Source organism: Girardinichthys multiradiatus, chromosome 3 (genome assembly GCF_021462225.1).
Source record: "Girardinichthys multiradiatus isolate DD_20200921_A chromosome 3, DD_fGirMul_XY1, whole genome shotgun sequence".
NCBI lineage: Eukaryota > Metazoa > Chordata > Actinopteri > Cyprinodontiformes > Goodeidae > Girardinichthys > Girardinichthys multiradiatus.
In genome coordinates, this window is record NC_061796.1 from 46,015,059 (window position 1) to 46,042,740 (window position 27,682).

General features: G+C 40.1%; 2 protein-coding genes and 1 long non-coding RNA gene across 4 annotated transcripts; 2 read left to right on the plus strand and 1 right to left on the minus strand.

Moving 5' to 3' along the window:
- Window positions 1-154: 154 nt before the first annotated feature.
- LOC124866129 lies at window positions 155-5,719 on the minus strand. 2 transcript variants are annotated; one of them, XR_007037733.1, is made up of 4 exons: window positions 5,596-5,719; window positions 2,075-2,160; window positions 1,665-1,706; window positions 1,530-1,571 (listed from the first exon to the last, which is right to left on the minus strand). It is a non-coding gene; the product is annotated as an uncharacterized LOC124866129 (long non-coding RNA). The 2 variants fall into 2 exon arrangements; XR_007037732.1 differs by having other exon boundaries at window positions 155-1,706.
- Window positions 5,720-6,209: 490 nt separating this feature from the next.
- On the plus strand, window positions 6,210-15,568 carry lamtor2 (late endosomal/lysosomal adaptor, MAPK and MTOR activator 2). Its single transcript, XM_047358333.1, has 4 exons — window positions 6,210-6,423; window positions 7,712-7,874; window positions 7,955-8,044; window positions 15,152-15,568. The coding sequence occupies exons 1-4, from the start codon at window positions 6,356-6,358 to the stop codon at window positions 15,206-15,208; spliced, it is 378 nt and encodes a 125-aa protein (XP_047214289.1). The 5' UTR covers window positions 6,210-6,355; the 3' UTR covers window positions 15,209-15,568.
- A 1,428-nt stretch (window positions 15,569-16,996) lies between these two features.
- Window positions 16,997-27,318, plus strand: rab25b (RAB25, member RAS oncogene family b). Its single transcript, XM_047360177.1, has 5 exons — window positions 16,997-17,298; window positions 20,985-21,180; window positions 24,983-25,176; window positions 25,318-25,398; window positions 26,759-27,318. Exons 1-5 carry the CDS (start codon window positions 17,262-17,264, stop codon window positions 26,875-26,877), a joined length of 627 nt encoding a protein of 208 aa, XP_047216133.1. The 5' UTR covers window positions 16,997-17,261; the 3' UTR covers window positions 26,878-27,318.
- Window positions 27,319-27,682: the final 364 nt, after the last annotated feature.

Genomic DNA, 27,682 nt, shown 5'->3' on the forward strand with positions numbered 1-27,682 from the left:
GGGGTTTGAGAGAACAGAGCAGAGACACAAAGAGAACAAAGAAGCACTGATCCAGGAGTACTTTCTATGGGAAGGAAAAGTAAATGTTAATGGATGTAGCTCCTTTAGTCGTTTCATCTAGAAAGAAAGAACAAATAAACTGAGCCAGTTTTCAAGGATAGAGTCTGAAAGAGAGCACATAGAGTTAGTCACAGTAAAGCTCAGTCAGTAGCCATGTCTAGGAAAAAGAAAGGGTTAAACACTGAAAGACAGGGCTATGTGGATCATCGCCACTCATGACTGTTTATTGAAGTATTTCTTTCATTTTAGACAAGAGGCTTTTTTTAAACATTCAAGAGTCTTCAACTGAATGAATCAAGCAGCTCAACCTTTAATCATTAAAAGTTGATTTTTAATATCATCTGACAGAATATGATGTTTAAGATGTTACTACTCAGCAAATAAAGCTGTTTATTACAATATCAGGACGTAACATGTCTGCACGTGTGCAGAAATAAAAACGAACTTGCATTAAAATTGTTATTTGCAAATTAAACAAAACCAGCACCCAGCTGCTTTCAGCGATGATTTCAGTTTTAGCTCAGAGATGCACAACAAATCCACGTTGCTCAGCTTGAAATGCTGTGAGCAGACTTGCACCCCATCATCCTCAGACCGAATAATTAGACAAGGGATCATTTAGCAGGAAAACAAAGTGTTGTGGTTGTTCTGTGCTTCAACCTGGCTTATGGCTGTTATCTGGAATGTTTGTCACTTCAGCTAATCAAGGATTAGGGACACCAATCATTCTCAATCCATTCATATTTGATTCATGGACTAAGAAGGTTTAGAAGAATGATGTTTGTTTAAATAAGTCAGTAACTGTAAATAATAATAGTTTTGTTGGACCAAGAGCAGAGCGAGGAAGCAGCACAGGGAGTTAAAAAATATATATATTTTGAGCTAAACAATCACTTGCAGGCAGGAACCACACCAGGGACCAGACAGGTAACAAACAGTAGAATCCAGTGGCGAGAACAGATAAATAGAGTATAAATGCTGAGGGAAGAGGAGAATGGAGCAATTAACTGAAGGAGTTAATCAAGGAGAGAATCTGGTGCAGCAGGTGACAGAGAGACTGAAGGTAATTGAGGTAGAGTGACTAATTAACACTGATGAGCATGAAAGCGAGGCTCTCGATTTACCAGTCGATCAATGTTCCTACCCTCATCTAATAGAACGAGATCACGGATACAAGCGGCTGAAATGAGTTTCCTCCGTAGGGTGTCTGGGCACTCCCTTAGATAGGGTGAGAAGCTCAGTCATCCGGGAGGGACTCGGAGTAGAGCCGCTGCTTACTCACGTCGAGAGGAGCCAGTTGACGTGGCTCGGGCATCTGGTTAGCCTCCCCGGTGAGGTGTTCCGGGGATGTCCCACCGGGAGGAAGCCCAGAGGAAGACCCAGGACACGCTGGAGGGACTATGTTTCTCAGCTGCCCTGGGAACGCCTTGGGATTCCCCCGGATGAGCTGGCACAGGCGGCTGGGGAGAGGGAAGTCTGGGTCTCTCTGCTTAGGCTGCTGACCCTGCGACCTGATGGATGGATGGACATTTTAAAACTTTCTCAGCTTTTTCAGATTAAGTTCAAAGGCCCAGAGACGGTCAGGCTGTAGGATTAATGGCGACCTCTCCCAGCAGTGGTATGTTGTATTCAGGGTCATCAGTGCTCTAAACAAAACAGGAGATAGGAGACGCAGGAGCAAAGTGTTAGGATGCAGAATATTAAAACACAAAGAAAATGATTCTGATCTGTTTCACTCAGAAAAAGCATTCCTGATACTTTTTCATATTTCTGCCATCTTTTAGCTTTACATATTAAATTTACAAGCTACTTATGGGATCTGAGTCTTGAACAGAAACCATTCAGTCTGTGTTTGTACTTAAACACCACCGTCAGTATCACTTCTAACCCCCTAAGCAGATAGCCAACCTGAAATCCCAACAGCCCCCAGATTCTTCTGTAAGAAGACATTTTCACCCTATTTAATGTAGGCTTGTGTTAGAGTAACTAACTAGATTAGCTTATGTATATTTACCCTGTTTTCCTCCTTCCCAGAGTTCCTCAGAGCCTTGATGCCAATGAGGACAGAGGTGATGACGACGCAGAGATCACCTGATTGGACTGATTGGACACAAAATGCTCACATGTATTTTGTGTTATAAACAACGGCTGCTTTATGCAAATTTGTTTTCTAATATCACCTAAAAATATCCAGGTTTAGGATCACATTGAGGATGACCTGAATCACAAGACATTTTTATATAAAATGTATAAAGTTAGGAAACCTGAAAGGTAAAATCATGCATTGTTTTATTTCACTGATTTGAATAAATTACAAAAATACAAGTTAAGAAGGAACGGAAAAACAATAAGTGATAAAATAAAATCCAAACAAAAAAAGTCAGCAGCACATGGCTACACAATAACCCAAAATATAACAGACAATGCAATAACAGGCAGTAAAATCAACAACATAACAGGGAGAAAAATACCTTTATAAATCATAGCTTTTAAAGAGAGAGGAAATATGAAAGAAAGTAAAAAACAAACAAGTAAAGTAGCAAAAACAGTTGTGATAGTTATGAAAAGTTGTGGCAGCAATATATTTATCAGTCTGTGTTGCGTACAATGTGTGAGCCTTTCACGAGCTTTCAGCACACTTTTAAATTAAAGAAAACCTATATTAATAAAATAACAAAAATGAAATAAATGAAAAAATCGAAACTATTATTTTTCCCTTTTTTTCTCTGCTTTCCTCAAATTTTCTCCTTTTTCGTATGTAAGCAAAAAATAGTAATAATGAGTAACAGTGTGTAATAAGGAGTAATAGTGAGTAATAAAGAATAATAATGAGTAATAGTGAGTAATGAGGAGTAATAATGAGTAATAAATAAGTTATAGTGTAAAATAAGGCGTAATAATGAGTAATAAATAAGTTATAGTGTGTAATAGTGCCTAATAAAAAGTAATAAGGAGTAATAAAGAGTAATAATGAGGAGATCCCACATAATCTGATCCAGTCCTGCTGCCAGGGAACACACTGACTCTTTTTTTTACTATAACTACAACTAATAACATGTTTAATCTAAACACACATGCCCTGTGAAACATTGTTTATATCTATCATAACTCCTTTTTGTGGTTTAGTTGTACTTTTTAACCCCGTGCCTCTGTATATACGGGAAGAAACTTGTGCCATCAGAAACTGAATTTGAATTACTCTGACTGAATTTGTATTTGTGTAATTTGAAATTAAATACATTGGTTTGAAAATGAATTTCACTAAACTGAAACTGAATTGTATGGTTGGAAACTGAATTCATTTGCTTTTAAAATGTATTTCGTTGTATTAAAAATTCAGTTTGACTACTTTCACTTTCAGGTCTGTAATCCAATTTCAGTTCCAAAATTCCGTTTTTTGTGTCACACATCCGGGTCCTTGAGGATGGCCACAGATTCATCAAACACAGATTCATCGATTTACGTTTCACATCAGGTTAAACTTCCTTTACGGCATGTTGAGCTGCAGCAGTGCAGCTACATGAGCTTGGCGGATGTCAATAACCAAGTCAAATGAGCATCTATAAGAAGCATCATGGAAACAAATGATGGTCAAACAGCAACACTTGTGCTACCTGTAGCTATTAGCTAAACATGCCAGATTAGCATAGTGTGCCTTCGGTGTTTCTGTGTTTCTCTTGCCCTTACCTCAGCGTACTTTCTGTTGCCTAGCAACCATGTTAGCGTGAAGCAGAGCTGTGAAGCTGAACAAATGGAGCCTGAAGGTTAATAACGCTGTCACTACTGTAAATACCTACACGGTTTTTATTTACCCTTTTACTTATTGCTGATGGCTTATAATGCTGTTTTGTTTTAAATTGCTATTGTTTTATGATCTTGTTCATTATTCAACCATTTAAAATGTTGAAAATATTGTTTGTGTTCATAGATATAAACATTTAACACTAGATAAAATACATTGATGACAAATACCATTTGTTTCATTTATTTGTAAAGCTTTCAACAACTTAAACACTAACATATTAACTTTAGGAACAAAGTGGGCTGCACGGTGGTGCGGTTGGTAGCACTGTTGCCTTGCAGCAAGAAGGTCCTGGGTTCAATTCCCAGCCAGGGGTCTTTCTGCATGGAGTTTGCATGTTCTCCCCGTGCATGCGTGGGTTTTCACCAGGTACTCTGGCTTCCTCCCACAGTCCAAAGATATGCCAGTTAGGTTAATTGGTCACTCTAAATTGCCCTTAGGTGTATGAATGAGTTTGTGTATGGTTGTATGTGTGTTGCCCTGTGATGGACTGGTGACCTGTCCAGGGTGTACCCTGCCTTTTGCCCATAGACTGCTGGAGATAGGCACCAGCTTCCCCACAACCCACTATGGAATAAGCGGTAGAAAATGACTGACTGACTGGCTGCAATTGTTTGTTTGTGGTCTTTTTTTCAGGAACTTTGAAACTGAACTTCATTAGCTTAATTACTTTTGATGCCTGAACAAATAACGTTTATTTTTAGGAAAACCTTTACTGATCTTTCACTGTTAACATCAGTGTAAAGGTGCTCTGACTCTTAGATCCTTGGAAAACCCCTGATTTGTTTTATCAGTTCCACAAATTGTGCAAAGTTGCACATTTTTACATATTCATTCTGTAATTCAATTCTTATTTTTCACACTGTCCTGGATTGAATTGCCAATACGTCTAGAAACCGAACCAGAGTTTGGACTTTGAGAAATACACAGTTACATTTTTTGCAGAGGGGTTCTGCGAAGAGATCATAAGCAACCAAGAACCTACCCCACCTTGAAAAAGATTCCTGTTTTTGGCTCCTTTATTTTGTATAAATACAGATTAGTTGAAGCTAGGAGCTGTTCAAGGTCAGGGCCAAGAGAGAAGTAGATTTCAAGCTAAAAAATAGTTGTTGCAATGCAGTTTATAAACCTGTAAACTTTCTTCATGTTTGTATACAGAGATTTAGCTTTAGCTTCCAAAGACAAAGGAAGACACTACTGGAGAGATATTTGCTCATTAAGTGCTCAAACATTCTCTAGAAACCCACACATCTTAAAATCATCATAACTGTCCCTTTAAGATCCCACCACAGCGTTTTACTTCGGCTGAGATCTGGACTTTGACTGGGCCATTGCAAACCCACTGATTTTTTGTTGTTTTGTTGTAGATTTGTTGCTGTGTTTGAGGTATTTTCCTTTTGATGACCTAGTTTGGACCAAGCTCCAGAATACTGATTCTAATTGTAGAATATTTTGGTATACAGATGATTTCGTGGTCCATTTACAGCAATGTGATTGGGTCCGATGTTTGCAAAAACAAGCTGTTTGTGATCTGAGGTTATATCTCGCCAATATGGACCAGATGATTTTTACTGTCCAAAGAAGGTGATTTTTCTTTTAATTGCATATGTGAGTTCAACTACGTGGTTATGATATACCTTTATTTAATTATTTTATAGTTAAACAAATTCAGTCACCAAAAAGCACATTTTAATTCTTTGTTTTACAGACAGAATAAATCCACAGAGACTCACCAGGTAGATCCAGTTCAACAGTAGGAATCCCACACAGAAATTAGCAGGCTGATCTTTTCTTACATCACTAACAGAGGTTGGGTTGAAGAGTTGGCTCAGCAGTGCTGGGTCAACATTGCCATTGTTATCAGAACCACCTCCTCCCACCGGAACAGATAAATAGACTCAGTGAATAAATAAGCTTGCTATAAAACATGACTGCAGAGCAACACAGAAGCAGAAAGTCACTGTTAATAAATCACCAGCACATTTTTATGGCCAACAACATAGCTTGTGTGAGAAGGGTGAAAACATTTTTCAATAGAAATTAGAAATGTATAAATGTCTATTCCTATGTTCATTAGTGTTTATGTGTTTAAGTGTAAGGTTACATGCAAAAGAAAACTGAAATGAAGAGACTTTTTGAGTTAATCTTTTGAAGTATCTGTTGTTGTGCCTTACATTGAGCTGTGTGTCAGAACCAGTAATACCATTAATATACATTTGATTTATTTCTTAGAGCTTTTATGTGACTGAAGAAAATATTACAGCGTCGGCACATCAAATCCATAAAATAAGCCAGACCGCTCTTGACTGTTTTCCAGCTTTATTTGAAAGACTTCATTTCCCAGGTTACATTAGGGGAGAAACCGGAAGCACCAGTCAGCTGACTTGACTGCGTCTGATACCCGTGTTTGCGACGCTTTACGGGTCTTTATTTAGAATATTTCGAGTATATTTTTTTAAAAACTGCTTTTATTAGTTAGTTAAGGAGACTGAAATGTTACGACCGAAAGCTTTGACGCAGGTTCTGAGCCAGGCGAACACGAATGGAGTCCAGAGCACTCTGTAAGTACGGAGCTAGCAGCAAGCTAACCAGGTTCAGATGGGTTTATACTAGTTTTAATGGTTTTTTATCTGTTTGGTTTTAACTCGTTTCTTTTTGCTTCTTTATTGTTTAACTACATTTTATCGGCTGGTCTTTCTCTTTTAGGAATAACTGCTGAAATGTCACGTAAAATCTAAAACCGAAGCCTGCAACTTAAATTCATCTGGCAGTTAGGTTATGAACACGTCAAAGTAATATTATTTTGAGTGTTATAGTTATAATCATTTTTCATTTATGTATCACTGTCATTTTGATACATAGACTGAAGGGAAACATTTAGTAGTTTTCATGTAAACAGGCTTATTGTACAGAATATCAAACCCTTTTGCCTTTCTTCCCCTTTGACCCTGAGGATGTAACAGGACTGATTGAGTTAATAAGTGTCTCTGTCTTCTCAGGTTGAGGCTGCAGTCTGTTGTTAAACGGATATGCCACCTGTTGCTTATCATCTGTAGTTTTTATACAGCATCAGCTTAATGAGACCATTCCTGAGTTTTTGTGATGGGATATTTCCAAACTGCAAACTGGTTTATCTTTCTCTCATTGAGAAAAAAAGTGCAGTACTTTCTTTCAGCCAGCTGGCCAGCAGTGTGCAGCAAATGGTTAGAGGTGGGCAGTACTGCATTACCCAAAGCTTCATCAGGTTATTTGAAAACCAAATACTTTATAGCTGTGAGTCTTTAAACTGTAGGAGTGGTATGACTTATGCAGTTTTGAAATAAAACCTCAGTTTTTAACTTTATACCAGTAATTGACCCATTATCCATCATTATTTCAATTTAGGTAAAGGGCTAAGAGGCTAACAAAGACATTTGAGCAGAAATTGATTAGTGGTCAGGTTATAATCAGGTAATATTCTGTGATTGTGATTAAAAACTAGGGCTGCACAATATGCCAAATCACAATTGTCATTGTAACATTAGTGTGTGCAATGTCACATCACAAAAGACCTCTGGAATACAATACATGGTAGGCATGTATATTTCCAGTGACATGCATTTACGCTATGCATGTAAATAATGTCTTTGGCAAGTTGGATGGAGTCTTGTTGATCTCAAACCTGACAGATTTAGGTGAACGAAAGGCTCAGGTGCACAGAAGCTGGTAGGAAAATCATGATGATGAAAACAAGAAAAGTGAGGAAATAGTGGTTTAATTGCAACCGGTAACATCATCGCAGAATTAAATATGTTTATCTCGTACTGTGCAGCTCTCATGAAAACATGATATTTCTTCACCCTCCTGCAGCTTATTGAATAACGAGGGCTCTCTACTGGCTTATTCCGGTTATGGAGACACCGATGCCAGAGTTACAGCAGCCATCGCCAGCAACATCTGGGCAGCCTACGACAAGAACGGCCACCAAGCCTTTAATGAAGACAAGCTCAAATTCATCCTCATGGACTGTATGGTGAGAAACACGACTGGGAAAAAGGTGTCGATGAGTCTTTAGTAGATTCAAGACATTTTTCCTGTTTCTGTGTGCCTCAGGAAGGAAGAGTGGCCATCACTCGTGTAGCCAACCTGCTGCTGTGTATGTACGCCAAAGAGACGGTGGGCTTTGGGATGCTTAAAGCCAAGGTGAGACGCTTTTCATTTCATTTACTTGTAAAGTTTGTTAGCAAGACAACACTTTCAAAATTTCTTCCTTCAATAGTTGATCAACGTCAAATGTGTGAAATTCCCTCAAAGGGACGTTTGTCTTGATCCTGCCTACCTGGCAGATCCCTCCTCAATCCTGAAAAATGTTTTATTAATTGTTTTTCTTCTGTTTGTAAGATCAAAATAAATCTTTTCTTTGTAGACGTTGCAGTAGAGCGGAGAGGTTCAACTGTGATGTTGTCAGGGAGAACAGTTCTGAAATGTTTGAGTTATTGATTAGCTCAAAGTCCTTCCTCACAGCCCTCCACCTACAGTGGACATCTTCCTCTCCGCAGCAGACTACAGTTAAAACCATCTTCATAGTTTTCATCTCCAAATTTCACACTTTTCCAGACTTATTTTAGTTGAGCTCTAGGTTGGTTTATTTATTTTAATGAATAAATGTAGAAGTTTTATTAAAGTTACTGCAAATATTTCTATTACAGTCTGTCTGTCTGTCTGGATGGATGGATGGATGGATGGATGGACGGGTGAGTGGATGGATGGATGGATGGATGGATGGATGGACGGGTGAGTGGATGGATGGATGAGTGGATGGATGGATGGATGGATGAGTGGATGGATGGATGGATGGATGAGTGGATGGATGGATGAGTGGATGGATGGATGGATGGATGAGTGGATGGATGGATGAGTGGATGGATGGATGGATGGATGGATGGAAAGAAAGATATTGATTTAGACAGTGAGGCAGGGCCTGAAGTCTGAAAATCTTAATTATTGTTTTCATATTTATCCAGACCTGGGAATTACTTGACATTAAATTCCAGACTTTTCCAGGCCATGTAGGAACCAGATTACATTGACTTTTAATTTCAGTGAAATATCCCTCAGAGTGTCAAATATTTGAGCTTGAAGACCCAAAGTTTAACTAAAGGTGTATCTTAAAGGCTTTTTACTCCTCACCCACTGAGTGTTTAACTTCTGCAACCATTAGCACCTGGAGAGCCTCGGTGAAGTCATCATTGGTGTTTACTTGTTCTACAAGGATTTGTCTTATAGGATCACATTCTGGTTTGGCTCTGAGCTTTTAGCATCTCAGCGTTGTTTGATTCCTTAGCTGAGTCTTCATCAGGAGGAATCCAGATGACCAGTTAGGTCTCACAGAAAACCATCAGTTCCTCTGCCACTCCCAGTTAAACCAGGCTGTTGGACTTTGGAGCGGATGTATCTGAACATTGTTCCCATTACTGTTTGTCTGATAATTACTAATATCTAAAATATTTTTTGTCAGTAACTCAGCTGATGAGTAAAATGAACTTTCAGCAAATTCTATTTTCTAGCAAAAGTATTCATACTCCTTGTTCTCTCGTCACAACCATTATCTTCAGTATACCTTATTGGGATATTCTTGTGATTGATCAACAGATCGTTGTGCATAATTGTGAAGTTACATTGTTAATTTTTCAGAAATTGGAAAAGTATTCTGTGTACAGATGTAGAGCCTTCTTCCACTGCAGTTACAGCTGCAAGTATGTGTGTCTCCACCAGCTTTGAACATCTACAAACAGAAATCCTTCCTTATCCCTCTTTTCAAAGTATCTCGAGTTCAGTCAGATTGGATAGAGATCGTCTAGCAAGCCGTTAAGGTATCATTTAGATTTTGGTCTGTAAGCCATTCTAACACGTGAATCTGCTTAGCTCCAAACCTTTTTCCCATTGCTCCGGCTGTATGTTCAGGATCTTTGTCCTCCTGGAAGCTGAACCGCCGCCAGTCTCAAGTCTTTTGCTGGTTTTCTTCCAGGTTCAGCCTGTATTCAGCTCCAACCATCTCCCACCAACTCTGAGCAGTTTCCTTGTTCTGCTGCAGAAAAGCATCCCCCCAGCATGATGCTGCCACCTCCAAGGCTGCTCAATATATCGCAAATATATTGTCATTGCATTGAAATAAAAAGACACTCGTCCTATAAACGCGAACTGAACAATCCTTCTGTGATAAGCTGGGGACCTACCTGTGCTAATGTTTGGTTTATTTTAAATATATTTTGTATTCATAATGTTATTTATTTATTTAATTTTTGCAATTTAATATTATTTTTTGCCTAGTGGCATCCTTACAGAAACATGTTATGTGTAATATTATGATAATATGGGTTGGGTTGTTCTGTCAGTTTTACTTGTTAAGGTAGCAAGGCCGTGAAATATTAACTGTGAGAAAAGTTTAAATGTATTTATGAGCCTAAAGTTTCAATCCTGATAATTTAGTGTCATATATGGCAAGCGTGGCACTTTAACCAGAAGTGTTTGTCTTAAACTAGCTTAAGTAAAACAAATTGATATTATTCTAAACATGCTGCAATATTTCACCTAAAGTTCCATAAAACCGTAATGTACAGAGGTTGGACAATGAAACTGAAACATCTGGTTTCAGACCACAATAATTTATTAGTATGGTGTAGGGCCTCCTTTTGCAGCCAATACAGCGTCAATTCATCTTGGGAATGACATATACAAGTCCTGCACAGTGGTCAGAGGGATTTTAAGCCATTCTTCTTCCAGGATAGTGGCCAGGTCACTACGTGATACTGGTGGAGGAAAACGTTTCCTGACTTGCTCCTCCAAAACACCCCAAAGTGTTTCAATAATATTTAGATCTGGTGACTGTGCAGGCCATGGGAGATGTTCAACTTCACTTTCATGTTCATCAAACCAATCTTTCACCAGTCTTGCTGTGTGTATTGGTGCATTGTCATCCTGATACACGGCACCGCCTTCAGGATACAATGTTTGTACCATTGGATGCACATGGTCCTCAAGAATGGTTCGGTAGTCCTTGGCAGTGACGCGCCCATCTAGCACAAGTATTGGGCCAAGGGAATGCCATGATATGGCAGCCCAAACCATCACTGATCCACCCCCATGCTTCACTCTGGGCATGCAACAGTCTGGGTGGTACGCTTCTTTGGGGCTTCTCCACACCGTAACTCTCTTGGATGTGGGGAAAACAGTAAAGTTCGACTCATCAGAGAACAATACATGTTTCACATTGTCCACAGCCCAAGATTTGCGCTCCTTGCACCATTGAAACTGACGTTTGGCATTGGCATGATTGACCAAAGGTTTGGCTATAGCAGCCCGGCCGTGTAGATTGACCCTGTGGAGCTCCTGACGGACAGTTCTGGTGGAAACAGGAGAGTTGAGGTGCACATTTAATTCTGCTATGATTTGGGCAGCCGTGGTTTTATGTTTTTTGGATACAATCCAGGTTAGCACCTGAACATCCCTTTCAGACAGCTTCGTCTTGCGTCCACAGTTAATCCTGTTGGATGTGGTTCGTCCTTCTTGGTGGTATGCTGACATTACCCTGGATACCGTGGCTCTTGATACATCACAAAGACTTGCTGTCTTGGTCACAGATGCGCCAGCAAGACGTGCACCAACAATTTGTCCTCTTTTGAACTCTGGTATGTCATCCATAATGTTGTGTGCATTTCAATATTTTGAGCAAAACTGTGCTCTTACCCTGATAATTGAACCTTCACACTCTGCTCTTACTGGTGCAATGTGCAATCAATGAAGACTGGCTACCAGGCTGGTCCAATTTAGCCATGAAACCTCCCACACTAAAATGACAGGTGTTTCAGTTTCATTGTCCAACCCCTGTATGTAGCATGGACATATGTAGCCATGTCCATGGCCAGGTATGTCACCCACTTCCAGCCGAAGCCCCCTGCCTGTCGAGGCTTGTATCGAAATGGAGAGACGTGACGTTTGAAGCTTCATTTACGGAGATAGTGCTCCAAAATGGCGCTGGCCGAACGTCCCATGAAAAATACGACTGGTTTTTGTCAGTGGTCGGAGACTATTGGGGTTTTTGAGTGTTTCTGCTGTGCACTGCAACCTGTCTATTATTCCAAGATTGGCAATGTCAAGAAGGGAAAGTTTCCACCCGCTCAGAAGCACTTTGGTCAGATTTCTGCACTTTTGGCTATTAAATCTTTACTTTTGTCATTTCATACCATTAAACTTAGTGTAAACCTGACAGATTTGTCCTGGTGAATACGTATTTATTCACCACTAGATGACCTTAGTGAGTATTTGAAGCATATGAGGCTTCAAGAAATGAACACATCTGGTGTAGAGCTTCAACAAAGCCTCATCTCGCCATCGCTAGACGTACCCATGCATTGCAGATATGAATGTAAGCTTTACATTCAATCCACTTTCTTCCATTGTTTTTGGTCCAACAACTTCTATGCCATTCAGCTATTTATTGAATTTGCATTCTAGTAAAATCATTTATTGATAACTTGGTTCCGCTGTAGCAGTAGGTAAATGCCACTGCATGTGGTCCTTAAATTTGAGGAAATTGGTCCTGGAAAGTCCCTTGAATGTAATGTTGACCAAGGTGTGGGAGCCCTGTCTAATATTATGCATCCCTATTATATCACCATTAATCACGGTGGTGGTGGCAGCAGTTGATCATCTGCCCGGTGCACCTTCTCCCATGTGTGTGCTGTGTCCCCTGCTTGGCTTGTGGAAAATGTAGAGGGGAATTCTTTTGGCATTCTTTCAACAGTCCTGCCACCTGAGCTGTGGATCTCTGCAGCTCCTGCAGAGTTGCCATGAACCTCTCGACTGCTTCTCTGATTAATGCTCTACTAGGCCAGCCTGTCAGGTTAGATGGACATCCATGTCCTGGTAGGTCAGGAGGTGGCTCATCCAGTCTCCATGTTCAGATGATGGATTGAACAGAGCTCTGCGATGTTTAAAGTTTGGGATATTGTTCTAGAACCTAACGCCGCTTTAAATGTATCCCCTGTTTGTTCTCTAATGTTCTCTAAGGAACCTCTGAGGCCAGAAACAGAACAGCTGCAGTTGGACTCTGATTCAGTTACACTCACGTGGATCCGGTTTACCAGTTACAGCCGACGTTTGAAGGCTGTAGGTGACACTTTTATTCAGGGCTAAATTATTAAAAGTGGCAGAACACCTGTACATGCCACATGTTTTCTACATGTTTGATACAGAACCATGTATCGTTTTTGTTCCACTTCACAATCACGCTCTACTTAGTGTTGGTCTTTCACAGAGAATCCCAATAAATATATCGTGGTTCTGTTGTTGCAATGTGTGCCATATTTCACTGTAATTGTTTACTGATTTTAGTCTGCATTCATCTACATCAGAAGTGTCCAAGTCCAGTCCTTCCGAGCTGCTATCCGGCAACCTTTTGATGCTTCCCATCTCCAACAGACCTGAATCAAATGGTAGATTTGCCTCATCAGCATCCAGTCATTTTTCTCTGCAGAGGCCCGGCAATTCATTTGATTCTGGTGTGTTGGAGCAGCAATGGACCTAAAGGTGGCAGGATAGTAGCTCTGGAGGACTGGACCTGGACACCTCTGGCCTACATTCAGGGCACTAGAAAAACTGACAGCTCCCTTAGGCTATATCCACTAGTTAAACTTAACTTGTTATGAGTGTTAGTGTTTTTCTACAGAACATACGTTTGCGTTTTACAATGTTTAACTTATAGTTGTAAATTATCCTGACTGTTCCTAAGCTTGTCAGAGTTGATGCCGTGAAAATCTGAAAGTCGTCTTTGCTCATACTTTTAAAGCATCTTTTAAGTTGAGACAGAGCTCCGTGCTGCTGCCCCCTTGTGGTGGCTGATGGATCAAGCAGCTCAACTGAATGGAAAGTTTACACTTAAAGGGAATTTCATCATATTTTAACCTACAATATTAACAAATTAAATCCCTATCAGCCTTTACACCGTTTCACAGAATAAGTCCATTTAAAAGGCTGCTCTAATGGGAATTTCCAGAATTAGTGTTTAGCCTCTTAATGGGGTGACACATAAAACCAGTACAGTCAGTAGTCTGGTTGACCAGGAAGTGATAAATGTTAAGCTTCCAGACAGGTGAAACAGCGTTATGAGTTGGACCTGTTTGCTTCTCCCAGATTGTCTTTTTATGTGTATTTAATCAGCAGGTTCTTTCAGAGATTACTTATGTTTATCAGTCAGACAGTCTGCACTAAGCTGCAAGAAAACCAAAATGTTTATTAATAAATGACTGCGCCAGCCATTCACTGCCAGAGACTGTGCTTATTGTCTGCATTTAGAGCCTGCATCACAACTGGTTGGTCATTATAAAAACTACCTGACTGCTCAAAGGTTCACGATACTATTAACATCTAGCCAATAGCCGGATTTAATAATACAATTTATACATTTACTTTATAAAGCACCTTTCATTAAGAAAATCTTAAGGTGCTACAAGATAAGTTATAAAAACACAGAAAACTAAAAACTCAGTGATCAGCAGGAAACGCCTGCTGAGGAAGGAAAGTCTTGTAAGGCTTTTTTAAAAGCAGCAAGTATCTGGAGCTCTCAGGTGGTCAGGGAGGGAGTTCCAAAGCACAGGAACTCCCCTGGCGTTAAGTGAGCGGAGGAATCGGGTGGAAGATTGGGGTGTGAGGAGGAGCATTGCCATGAATGCACTGGTGGGTGATGAGGGCAGTTGTGTAATAAATTCTGTAGGTAATGGGGAGCCACTCGGCAAACTTTAATAAAGATTCCTGCAGCACAGTTCTGAAAGTTTCACAGCTTTTTTAAACACGTCTGTTAAAAACAAAAGGTGAGAGATGGGCCAGAAGTTGGAAAGCACCTCCAGATTAAGGTTGGCCTGTTTCAGAAGGGGTTTGATGATGGTGCTTTGAAGTGAGGATGGGATCTGGCCAGACTGATGAATGGCTGATTATTGGTGTGATGAGAGGGATTTAGCATATGCTTCTTGATGGTCTCTGTAAGCCAACATATAACATCAGAAGATCTAAGGTCCCTCTGAGTGGCACGACCAGCAGTCTACATTTTTCGCAGCTCACAGGTGTAGCAAGGTGCTGAGTGTGTGAAGGACCCCAGTCTTGTTTTTAGGGGGGCGAGATGATGTGTAGAGTGATTATTGGGCCACAGAAGCTTTGTCATAGAGGTCTGTGCACAGGACTTCATTGAAGGTTTGCAGCACTGCTCGAGTCAGAACCTTCAGAGCCTGTTAACTGTTCTGTGTGTGTTGTTTACAGGCAGAAGCACTGGTGCAGTATCTGGAGGAACCATTAACTCAGGTGGCAGCATCATAGTGGATCTGTGGACAAACCTCTGCACGCCGACCTGTCCTGTCTGCCTGGAGATCACGTGATCCAGGTCATTCCTGGACTATTGTCCCTCTCTGGCTGCCGTCTGAGTGAGCAGCTCTTTGCCCGTTTGTTTCTTCAGTTTACCCGATTAGATGTGAGGAAGAAGTCATTTGTTAACCTGCTGAAATGATTCAATTCTCTGTCATCTCATCATTTACAGCTTTGCGGTTGAAAGCAGAACTGCAGCCTTTCTCACTAACTTACAAGTACATAATGCTGAAGATTTGTGAAAAGCATTGTCTGCTAAAAAATGTGGCTAAGAATATTTACCTGTTAAATAAAGAAGATTCTGTCCAAACGTAAGTCACCTTGTAGTTATTTTTAGGCAGCGATGAGCAGCCGTATAGATGGACGTGACCCGTTTATTTTATCAGCTTTAGAGGAGAAATGGTATCAGTTCTCTCTGATTCTGTTCACTTCCTCAGGTGTCATCAGTTGGGCCAAAACTAGCAAAATGAAAATAAATGCAGAAATAAATAAACGGTTCCATTAAGTAATGAATGAGCATCAAAAAAGAGATGAACATGTGGTTATTTTAATCATTTAAGCATCTGTTATTTTTTTTATTTCAGTTCCTTATTTTTGTTTTTTTATTTCTAGGCATTTATGTATATATTTTTCTTTGTGTGTTTTCCCTGATTATTCTTTGTTTTTCTCTGAAATTGTTTAATTTTCCATTTTATTTTAATTAAACTCTTTTAATGTCCCTTTTTATTTTTTATTTTCTAAATCATGTACAGAAATAAATTTCTAAGGCTTTAAAATGATCGGGTGTTCAGCAATCCTTCAGCAGTTTGTGAACATGGAAGTTAGAGTCTCCCTTTCAGTGTTTGGTTTGTGCCGATCAGGATCAACCTGCGGTGGTTAAATGAGTTTCAGTCACTTTACGTGTTTCATATCAGCTCTACTTACTCTAGATGAATAGGCTTTAAGCACAAATCATACGTTTCTCACCTTAGGATAATAGAAGTACAACTTTGTTCTCTTTTACTAAAACATTCTTTACATACCAACATGTTTCCCGTTAATAATAACAGAGAATAGAAACTAGAAAGGGCACATGATTGGACACTAAGGACAACCCATTTCTGTTTAAACATTTACAGACATTTTGTTGACCTGCAGCCAGTAAAATGAACAAGAGACCAGTTTTTACAGAATAAAAGTTTTAAATCACTCAGATACCTGAACCTGCAATAAAACGACTATAAATTCAGTTTAGACTGAGAACTCAAAGCACCAGTTTGATTTAGTGGCAGCTCGTGAATACCCACACTGAGATGTTCCCAGTTCAGTTCCCCCCCTGCAGGAGTCTCTTTTCATTCATTTACATTTTGTTTGCTGTCTGATTTCTTGTTCAACGTTTACGTAAGAAACCAAATATCAACCAGTTGGTTCTGATTGAAAAACAGATTTTATGCTCAGTGGATGAGAGGATCTAACTGAAGCAGCTTTGCCCTCTGATTAAGACAGGGTAGGATCTAGCAGTCATGTTATGAGATTTCCGCAAAACCTGAAAGATCTGGTTTTCTTAGTGAGCAAAAGAGAAAAAAACATATTCTGACCAGAATTGAGATGTGTAGATTCACTTACTGAACACTTCCTGCTTCCTCCCGGTTTCCTCCACCAGGAGGAGCCTCGCAGTTCCTCCTCAGGTGTACCTGCCCAACCTGCCCCTCATGTCACACGCCTCCATCGCTCTTCAGCCGCTCCCTAGCTGGAGTGCCGCCTACTGCCTGGATAACAACCTGGATACGCTCAGCGTGTCCTGTTCAAACAAACCAGCTCTGTGTTCACCGAGACTGAGGAGGGTGGTGAAGGGCAAGGAGCTGCTGACAGGCGTCCATGTGGCAGAGCAAACCTGCACTCATTTTCTGTCCTCTTTAAAGCATCAGAATCTGAGAAGCAGGCTGGTTTAGTCTGTGTCATCTTACGTCCTGCCTTCAGACTGCGAGAGGCTTTAACCAGGGTGACGTCAACACTGAATGGACACAACATGGGCTCAGATGAGGCTTACAACTTTGTATTTAAGGGTGAGTACCTGTCCTTTATGTTTTCATTTCATCCCTGGAGATGACGTCTGGATAGCTGCCCTCTCATGATGCCTCCTAGCCTGTCGGATTATTGCCTCTTGGACTGTGTGCTAGCTGTTGACATAATGCTAGATGATTGTAGGAATTAACAGTCAATAATTGATCAAAGGAAACACTGAATCATTTCTCCAGATCTTTACCGTTCAGAAGTCAGAAAGGGTTGAGGAACTGCACCACAACAAAGCTGAATGACACTGCAGGGATGTTATCTGCTCAGCATACTGTCTCTGGAAACAAAGAGCTGTTCAACTGAGGATAATGAACGTCCTAGTTAAAGTTCTGTTGAGCACAAATTAGATGCTCTAGTGTAAAGTAGCATAAAACACACATCTATAGGATTGTAGGTGTACCATCACTTCAGATACATGTTCCTGTCTTTAAAGACAGAGCACCATTTATTCAATCCACACTGAAATCTGCCTAAAATGTCTTCTATGCAGAAGTTTCAAGTACTTAGAAACAGGTAGGACATGAAATGTAAGGTTTTCAAGCAAAAAGATGCCCAACTGGTAAAAGAAAACATAAGATGTGTGTTTAAAAGAAGTTAATCGCTTGTAAAGAAATTTAATTCTAGGAAATACAAGAAAGATAAAAACACCTGATAAGATGTTGCATCATTTCATTTTTAATCTATAAAAACTAATCCAACATGTAGAAGCAGTATGCGAATAAAAAACTGCCCATCCTTACTGCTTCCTGTGGAATCAAGAGTTTGTGGAGCAGCAGGTGCCACCGATCAAATGTTGTACTTCACTGATCAACAGTAAGTGTGACCACCTCCATAGAAGCAGAAGCACATAGGTGTGTGTTAACACATCGCTAAGGTAGAAAGACATCAAGCTGGAAGGTTTATAGGACAATATGTTGTTCTGTAGGAAAGATAATTCAAGTAAAAAACATTTAAGGCAGCTGTCCTCTATATTAGGACTGGATATTAGGATAAATTCACACAAAGGTCAGACGTTCCAGGTCTCAGGAAACTTACAAAAAGCACAGAAGCTCCATCTCAGTCTGTACAGGCATCAGTTAACGTGTTATATGTTATTGTTCATGACAGGACAATTAGGAAAAGAATAAACACGTATGCTCTCTCTAAATCACTCCTAAACCCATAAATACTATCTCGGTGTTTTCTAGATATGGTACTATTATTGATGGGACATATTCTGACCTGCTGTTGCACAACAGGAGGGACGCTCAGTAACATTAATGGTGGTTTAGGAAGATGAAACTCTGTAGCCTCATAGGAAGCTTTCATCTACATCCTGCACATTTACCAATGAATACAAACCGAAATGTAATAGTTGCTCTGCATTGCAGTTTAAAATAGCTCCACAAATTCCTGCTGCATTTATGACATGTCTTTTAAGTTTAAAAATCCCAGTCTTCATCTAAAACCAAAACCCAATGTTGGATTGGTATCAGCAAATGCTTTCAAATAATAATGTTACAAACAGCATTTCTGTGTGTGTGCAGAGTTCATACAACCTCAGTGATTCGCTGAAAACGTTGAAATAATCAGTTAATCACATGATGTCTGGTTTGCACTGAACGCTCTAAACTTGTTAAACAGTATAAGTTGCATTTTCCTCTGTGTTTCAGTTGAGAATGAAACAGCTTTAAGGCATATTTTTCTAAAGGAAATCAGGTTGTGATTTGCATTACGGATGATGGAAATCACAGAATCGGTGTGGTTTTTATGTTGGAGATTGAGCGTTTCAGGTCTCCACCAGCAGCGCCAGTCTGTGTGCAGTCCATCAGCTGAAAGAGGGGAAAAATGTGAGCCTTACTGCAACACTTCAGGTTCTTCCAGGTTTCCACAGGATCAACAAACCCGACCAACATAAAGCTCCAAGGTCATCTTTCCTGCATTTCCATAGAAACTAGCAGGATTGTTTGCTTACGGGGTTACTCAGTAGCAGAGGAGAAAACGAGGAAAATAGCTCACTCAAAGCAGACGATTGAAGAATAACCAAAAACAAGCTAAAACAACTTGTGAAGAGCAACCTGTAAAATATTTTTTGTCATCACCTCAGTACTCAGGTCAAATATACAGCAAATATAACTGATCTTATCGCAAACAGGAGAAATTCTGGAAAATATTTTGGTTTCCTTATATTAATTTAATTATCTGAATTACAACCAGATGAAAAAGCTGCCGTTTGTTTTAGTTCTTCTTGAGCTTCTAATTTCCTCTGCATAGTCAGAGAGCTGTCCCTACTCATGTTTAAGGTCTAAAGCAAACTTTCTATTACACCAATAATTCAGTCACATGATTTCCATCAGTATAAACTGGAAATATGAATGTCTGCAAAGCAAGCTTGAGATAGATGCTTGTTTAAAAGTCCAAATGGCTGCAAAAAGACACCTTGGGTACAAGAAATATTAAAATCCTGTAAAGAAATATTTTGTGCACCAAAGGAAATGGTACAAGTCCAGGTTTAGATATGGTCCAGTTCTTAAATCAAAACTAGACTTCTGTGGATGGCAGCTATACCTCTAAAAATGTACCATAGCCGAGATGAAATGAAAAGGTTTGAAACATCTGGTGTTGGAGAACACCAGATGTTCCTGGAGTGTATTGTTCATGCTATGGCAGAGACCATTAGCAAAGCAGGCTGAGGACATTTTAACATCTATCATTTAATATAATTTAAAAGGAAAAATTCAAAAAACAAGCAAACTAATTTCAGTTTCCTTTAAAAGCACTGATGGTTGCAGCCATATTACGATTTTTTAACAGCTCTGGTTCAGTTGAAAATGATTTACATGAAAAACTTAAACATCTTCCAACTTCATATTTCCTTAGTTCTAACATTCTGTCCTCCAACAAGTAGAATTTAATTTATGGAGTCTGCTCATATCCAAACTAAACGTTTGTAGGCTTCAGATATCCGAGAACATAAGCAGCAACCCATCCCAGTTTTCCGCTCTAACTTCAACATTTCCACACATTGTTACTGTTCTGTGATGACTCTGGACCAGTTAAGCCAAGCCTGTTTTCAGCCACTTATGACTGAAAGCCAAACATTAGTCACTGAAATGTGCAGGGGGTGAAACTGTTTACCCAGCAGGTAGGTTCCACTGGCTACAGTTAAAGGAAGTAGTTGCTGAACTTGTTCCACCAGATTCAGACCCACTTTACCCCCACACTGACTGTTTTACGATTCCAGAAACAAGGCTTCACTTTGTTTCACATGCAGATCTGTGGCTGATCTTCCATCTGCCTTCCTGGAGAGTGGAGCACAAACGTAGGAAAACCTCCTAGAGAAGCATCCTGACAGCCAGTGCAGCAAATCTTTTAGTTAACTGTTGTGAAATTCCAGTCTTGTAAATAATTATTGTCTTTATTGTCTCTACAAACTAATTAGTAATGATGCTGTTTTAACTTGGTTTTGCAATATTTCTCTGTGGATTGCGGTTAAAACAATTAGATCTTTTATAATGAAGCTGTTTCTTAATGTGTGCTTATTAAAGTCTCAGAGAGCTCGGGCTCTAGGTTTGTGGAGTAATTACAGTAAGAGGGATACACCCAGACCCAGTGGGTTTGTTAAAAAGTGTTGTAAGGGGATGAGATGGTTTAGTTCTGCATTTAAAAGTCTAAACTCTATTTGGATCTTTTGCAGTGGTTCTAATTGGAGAATCGGGTGTTGGGAAGAGCAATCTTTTGTCCCGATTCACGAAAAATGAGTTCAACCATGACAGTCGCACAACCATCGGGGTGGAGTTCAGCACAAGGACGGTGCAGCTCAACAGCTTCACCATCAAGGCGCAGATCTGGGATACAGCCGGTCTAGAACGATACCGGGCCATCACTTCTGCGTGTGTACCGCCACACCTCACAGATTATTGTAACTGTTTCATATGTTTCAGTTCAAATACTGTACCGTGGGTTTATGGTTGGCACTGCAGGCTCACAGCAAGGAGGTTCAACCCTCAGCTGGGGCTTTTCTCTGTGGGGGTGGCATGTTCTCCCTGTGCATGTATGGATTCTCTCCTAGTACTCCTGCTTTCTCCAACAGTTCAAAACCGCGCATTTTAATGATGATTCCAAATTTCCATTGAGTCACAGTGTGCATTTACTGGTCTGCACTTCTTACACCACTCCAATCTCAGCTTTAGAGAAACAAGCCCCTGAGCTTTTTCCTGGTTGGTGGACACATTTTTCCACCTTTGGGCTCAGCAAACTCCTTCCATCTGCTTTAACTTCTTTAGCTAAGTCAACAGTTCTGCAGCTCCATCCAGCAAAAACACAAAAGCATCAGTTTTCTTATAACAGGAGGCGTTAAGGAGAAAAATAAGTTGTAAGGAGGAACCAGTTGTATTATATCTCTACAGGGATGGCTAGTAAGGGTTGGGGTCAGAAGGTGAAACAGAAGAGCTCATACAATCTTGCACCAACCTTCAGGCATGAAGCTGTGACATAATTTGAAACATAGTAAAACCATGCATATCTGAAGGCTTCTCTATAGGAACATTTTTTTAGTTTTCGATTAGTTCTATTAATACATTGGTACAAAGATCTTATGATGTTGAGATGCTGCAGATCATTCTCGAATCTGACTAATGCAAGTTGGAGTTATGAAACTGAATTTCCAAATTGTATTTCTTTAAAATGTAAAATAGTTGAGCAACCTTTGTGTCAGCATCTTAAGCTGATGCTGTAATGAGCCAAAAAACAGGGACGGACATGCACCGATCCTCAGAACTGAGAAACCTTCACCTGAAAAACCTCCCAGCAGCTTTCTGGCTCCAGTCAATTTCCAGCTGGCACAGTGAGGGATCAGAGCCCAGTTAGTTTGAGCAGAAACCATCAAACCCTCTGAAGGCACCACTGATTCCTTTTTTTTAAATTAAACTACAAGGATTAACAGTGGAAACTGATTTTAAAACAATAGACCCGTTTCAGTTTTATTTCCAGACAGTGAAATCTGAGGACATGCTTCATTGCCAGATTAGCTCTTTTCTTGTCGGCCTGAATGTTTAAGTAATTACTGACTTACTCCAGCATGAAAATTCCCACTCCCATGGAATTTCACATTTATCCTATAACAGCAAGCTAAAACCCATTAAATGGAAATTAATTATGCAGCTGGAAGAAGGGTTGTATGTGTAAGGCAAGAAATAATTAGCTGATAACTGTAGAAATATTGCTCTTGATTAACTGTTAAAGAATTGACTTGATGTATCACTTTCTGGAATTAAAGCATCATTGACTCAATTCTCGGGGAAAGGATCAAGGATAAATGTGTCTGGTGCTTAACTTATCTATATATATATATAGATATAGATATAAATATATATATCATAGCACTGCCCCACAGGCCTGTACAGTAGGCACTAGGCATGGTGGGTGCTTCACTTCACCTGCCTCTCTTCTTATCCTGATGCGCCCATCGCTCTGGAACAGGGTAAACCTGGACTCAGCAGACCACATCACCTTCTTCCAGTCCCCCTGAGTCCAATCTTTATGCTCCCTAGACAACTTAGCATTTTTTTCCGGTTAGCCTCATTGATCAGTGGTTTTCTTGACTGCACAGCTGTTCAGTCCCAATCCCTTGAGATCCCTTCACATGGTGCGTGTGGAAATTCAATTCAATTCAAATTCAAAAATACTTTATTAATCCCAAAGGTAAATTAAATGTTGTTGTAGCTCATATTATGAAGGTTTCTTCAAAGAGACGTTATAGATGCTGATGGCTGTGGGCAGGAAGGATCTCCTGTAGCGCTCCATCTTACAGAAGATCTGAAGAAGCCTCTGACTGAAGACACTCTGTTGTTGTAGAACAGTCTCATGAAGAGGATGCTCAGGGTTCTCCATAAGGTTCTTCATTTTAATAAGAATCCGTCTTTCCACAATGATCTCCAGAGGTTCCAGAGGAGTCCCCAGAACAGAACCAGCCTTTTTTATCAACTTGTTGAGCTTTTTTAAGTCCCTGGCTCTGATGCTGCTTCCCCAGCAGATGATGGCAGAAGAGATCACACTTTCCACAACAGACTTATAGAAGATATGCAGCATCTTGCTGCAAACACCAAAGGACCTAAGCTTCCTCAAGAAGTACAGTCTGCTCTGTCCCTTCTTGTAGATGGCTTCACAGTTGCATCTCCACTCCAGTCTGTTGTCCAGGAGAACACCGAGGTATTTATACTCCTCCACCACCTCCACTTCTTCTCCCATGATAGAGAAGAAGTGGAGGTGGTGCAGGAGTATAAATGCTCTTACTTCCACTATTAACATAGCCCAGGTCTACTGTTGTTTTTCTTCAATTTGATTTGGCCAAACGTTTATGAGATTGTTGATCACAATCAAGCAGGATCTTCCTCGAAGACTATGGATCCCCAGAATCCTTCCAGTGTTTAACAATGCTTTGGACAGTCCTCAACCCAATTTTTGTGTTTCTGCAATCTCCTTTGATGCTTTCTCTGCTTGATGCATGGAAATGATTTGATTCTTCTTAAACAGACTGACATGTTTCCACGACCACAGAATGTCTTTCAAAATGGTTTCAAAATGAGAAGTTACTCATTGCATCAGCTGGGGTTAAATCAGTTGTTACCAGCTGATAGATGCAATAATTATCCAATAGGAGGCTGTGACCTATTTGCTTGGTTAAATCCGGGTGGTGACTTTTTTTTGGCCTGGGAGTGTATATACATATATACTTGTAGCACCATATCTTGGTTGGTGTCTCAGTCAGAAGCTCATTATCAGTCCCAACCTCAAAATCCAACATGGCTGTGCAGTTGTAAAACAAGGTGAAACTTACAGTAATTTGCTAATTATTTGCATTGCTGACAATTTATATCTCATTTTAATCATCTACACACAGTACTGCAGAACACCGGATTTATGTGAGCATGTCTCTGCTGTGGACTGCACAGTGGCGAACTAGGTAGCAGTGTTGCCTTGCAGCAAGAAGGTCCTGGGTTTAAATCCCGGCTTTGGTCTTTCTGCATGCTGGTACCTGTGACCCTGTAAGGACACGTGAGTGTAGATGATGGATTTCTCTACACACTGCTATCATAGTAGCTTACTTTGACAGTTGCCCTTCTTCATCACAAGTTGCCTCATGCGGCAGTTCACACTGGTTGCATTTTTGTGTTTAGGATCCGTTCACGCATCCAACAACAGATCTGTCATCAGTGAATTTTACCTCCATTGAAATTCATGCCCGTGTTCTCCATCATCTGCTGAAAATACACTCCAGCCCTATCTCTGGCTGATGACGCATCTCGGTCATGCTGCAGCGCCACAGAGCCATTGACTAGCTTGGCTTCTATTTGCAACAGAGTACAAACTGCACGGATGACGGAGTCTGTGTGAAAGAGGGGTTAAAGATACAAACTGCATCGGCTGTAATGAAGATTCTTTGCAACTAAAAACAAAAGCTGGCAGGCGCGGTCAACCTTGAACCATGACAGTTGTTGACAAAAGTTAGACTTTTCGGTTCTAAATGAACCGAAAAGTCTAACTTTTTTATTTCTCCCAATGTCTGCTTTCCTTCTCCTGAACAACATAACTCATTTGATGTTTACATCAGGTTTATTGGCAGTTAAAAATGGCTTCTTCTTGCTCGAATCCTGAGCTGATGGACAAGTTTTAACATCAATGTCCTCCTCACAGGTACTACAGGGGGGCCGTTGGAGCCCTGCTGGTCTATGATATCACCAAACATCTCACCTATGAGAGCGTGGAGCGCTGGCTGAAGGAGCTGTACGACCACGCTGACCCCCACATTGTGGTGATGCTGGTGGGTAATAAAACTGACCTGGAGTCAGAGAGATCTGTGCCCACAGAGGAGGCCAAAGACTTCGCAGGTGAAAACTCCTTAATCCTATTTGTTGGTTAAAGAAAGGTTCCTCGATGATGTCATGATGTTAAACGATCATTTGTGATATTTTTCAGCTTATGACACAATCTAACATGATGTCAATAACATGATTATTTTTATCGTCTAGAAAAAAAAGGCCTGCTGTTCCTGGAGACCTCGGCCTTGCAGTCAACTAATGTGGAAGCAGCGTTCAACAAAGTCTTAGAAGGTGATTGATCCTTTTTAATGTGTGGTTGTTGAAATGTCTGAATGGCTGCTTTCTTTAAATGAGATCCTTTTGACCTAAACGTCTGTCTAAATCACTTCTTTTAGTTACACCTGTTACAAAGATGGTAAAAGCCAGTTTGGCTTTGTTGATGTGGGGGATGTGTGGAATAGTTATTAATCATCATTATCTAAGCTGTAGTAGATGGCGATCAGAGTTGCTATGCAGGACAAGAGAGAATTTCTCATTGAGAAATCAAGCTCACAGCTGTGCAGTGTAGGGCTCATTTAAAGCAATATTTCATATTTTTGAAGTGAGGTTTGGTAAAGTTGTTAGCAACAAGGGGTTCAACTGGCTGTGGTAGAAGGAGGTTGCTGTGAATTTGTGGTAAAAAAAAAACCCTCAAAGGAGTGGTAAGCTAACAGCTTTTCAGACAGGCCCCCCGGTTTACTTGTTTTAGTAACTTAAAACAACTCAGATAGAAAATCGTTGTATCCATAGGATACAACTTCTTATTAGCGACCATCAGTCATCTAAACTTCATCTAGAGGAGCATCATTTGTGGCTGTCTTCTCACAAAAAATATTTCCATGTTACCAAACAAAATTACATGGATAGAGGCTAAATAACCTGGAAAAGTTCTACGCAATTTTGAAAATGGCAGCTTTTTGCTAAATCCAAGTGTTTCCTGTATGCTTGGTGGATTTAGAGCCACCCAGAGTGGCAGCTGACCAGGCTTATGGTTAAACTGTGGATGTTCAATATACTCAATATACATGGAGTTGTATCCCATGGATATAAATGTTTTTAGTTTCAGTGGTTCAAAGTTGCTGAAACTAGCTAAAACGGGTGGACCATCTGACCTAGCTGTTAGCTTTCCACCGCTCCGAGGATTTCTTTACCTCTCCTCAAACTCTCTGCAGTCTGACGTCACTCTACTACAAGTAAGAAAACTGTTACAGATAACATCATTTAAAACAAAATACAAACTCTAACTTTCTGGACAAATTTTCACGGTTTAAAACAAAACCTCACTTATCAGTTGATCAAACGGTTTTATATACCCAATCACGTTTGTATAAGACTAGTTTACGTTGTCACTATTTTCTCATCGAAACAGTGTTTGTGTTGCTACAGCAGGGATAATTAAAGCTGTGGCTTGTTTTAGACCAGTTATATATGGTTTACATGTCATATTCTAAGTAAGAGTTTGCTTGACTCCTGCCTCAGAACTCAAATCCCATTATCTGCTGTCTACTGTTCATAATATACTGACTATAAACAGGTACTCCACACAACCCCTCTTAAAATAATAAACTGGCTTTACTTTAAATAGTCAACATATGCAACTTTTGTCACACAGAGATTCACAAAAAGGTGAACAGCAAAGAAGTGGTGCGAGGCTCCATAAATGCTGTGACCCTGAACAGCTCCAGAGCAGAAAATGAAGAGGATAAGAAGCCCTGCTGCAAGAACATCTGAACCTACTGTCCATCTGGGGGCCCAGGGACCCACCTACAACGCTGGGCTTAAGTTAGCAAGAGACTGGCAACATGCTGACCTCACGCGTGCAAATAAATGGCTTGAGGTTTAGCAATGCTGGTTTGAAATGACTTATTTCCACGTTCCACAGACTTACAATATGAGTAGATGGAAACCTAGATCAAGCTTCCAAAAAAAACTTGCTCATTCTGGAACAAAGGTCAACACTGAAACACTAAACTGGGACCTATAATATGATTTGTGGTGGGAATTTGAAGTAAGTAAACTTATAATGGCATAATGTAAAGGAGAGATGAGATCTGACTGATGAAATGTTCCTTCTTGAAACCAACTGCTTGATGATGTTTTGTGCTGTAAGTCCTGACCTGCTGCTGCTGATTGATTGTTTGGTGAGAAATAAATATTTATATTGACTCATTATTGGTGTCTTCTGACCAAAAGTGTCTTTCCTTCCCAGGTGGGAATCTCAAAATTTGGATTCCAAGAACAAAGTTCAAAGTTCAGATGTGAATTTTAGTTGCCAGTCTTGTGCTGACTCACTGTTGGAAATGTGGACCAGTTGGACATTTAAAGAGCTATTTTTATCCTACTAACATTTGTCATTTTCAGAAAAGTCTTATTGCAAAATATTATAACATCACACATATATTCTAAAACACTTTGGTGGGATCTATTTGCATGAAAAATAAAAATAGACACTTCCAAAAGAGCATATTTCCCTAAGCCTAACTCTGACCACATGTTATGGTATTAAAAGAATGTGACTGTTGAAGAAGATTATGTT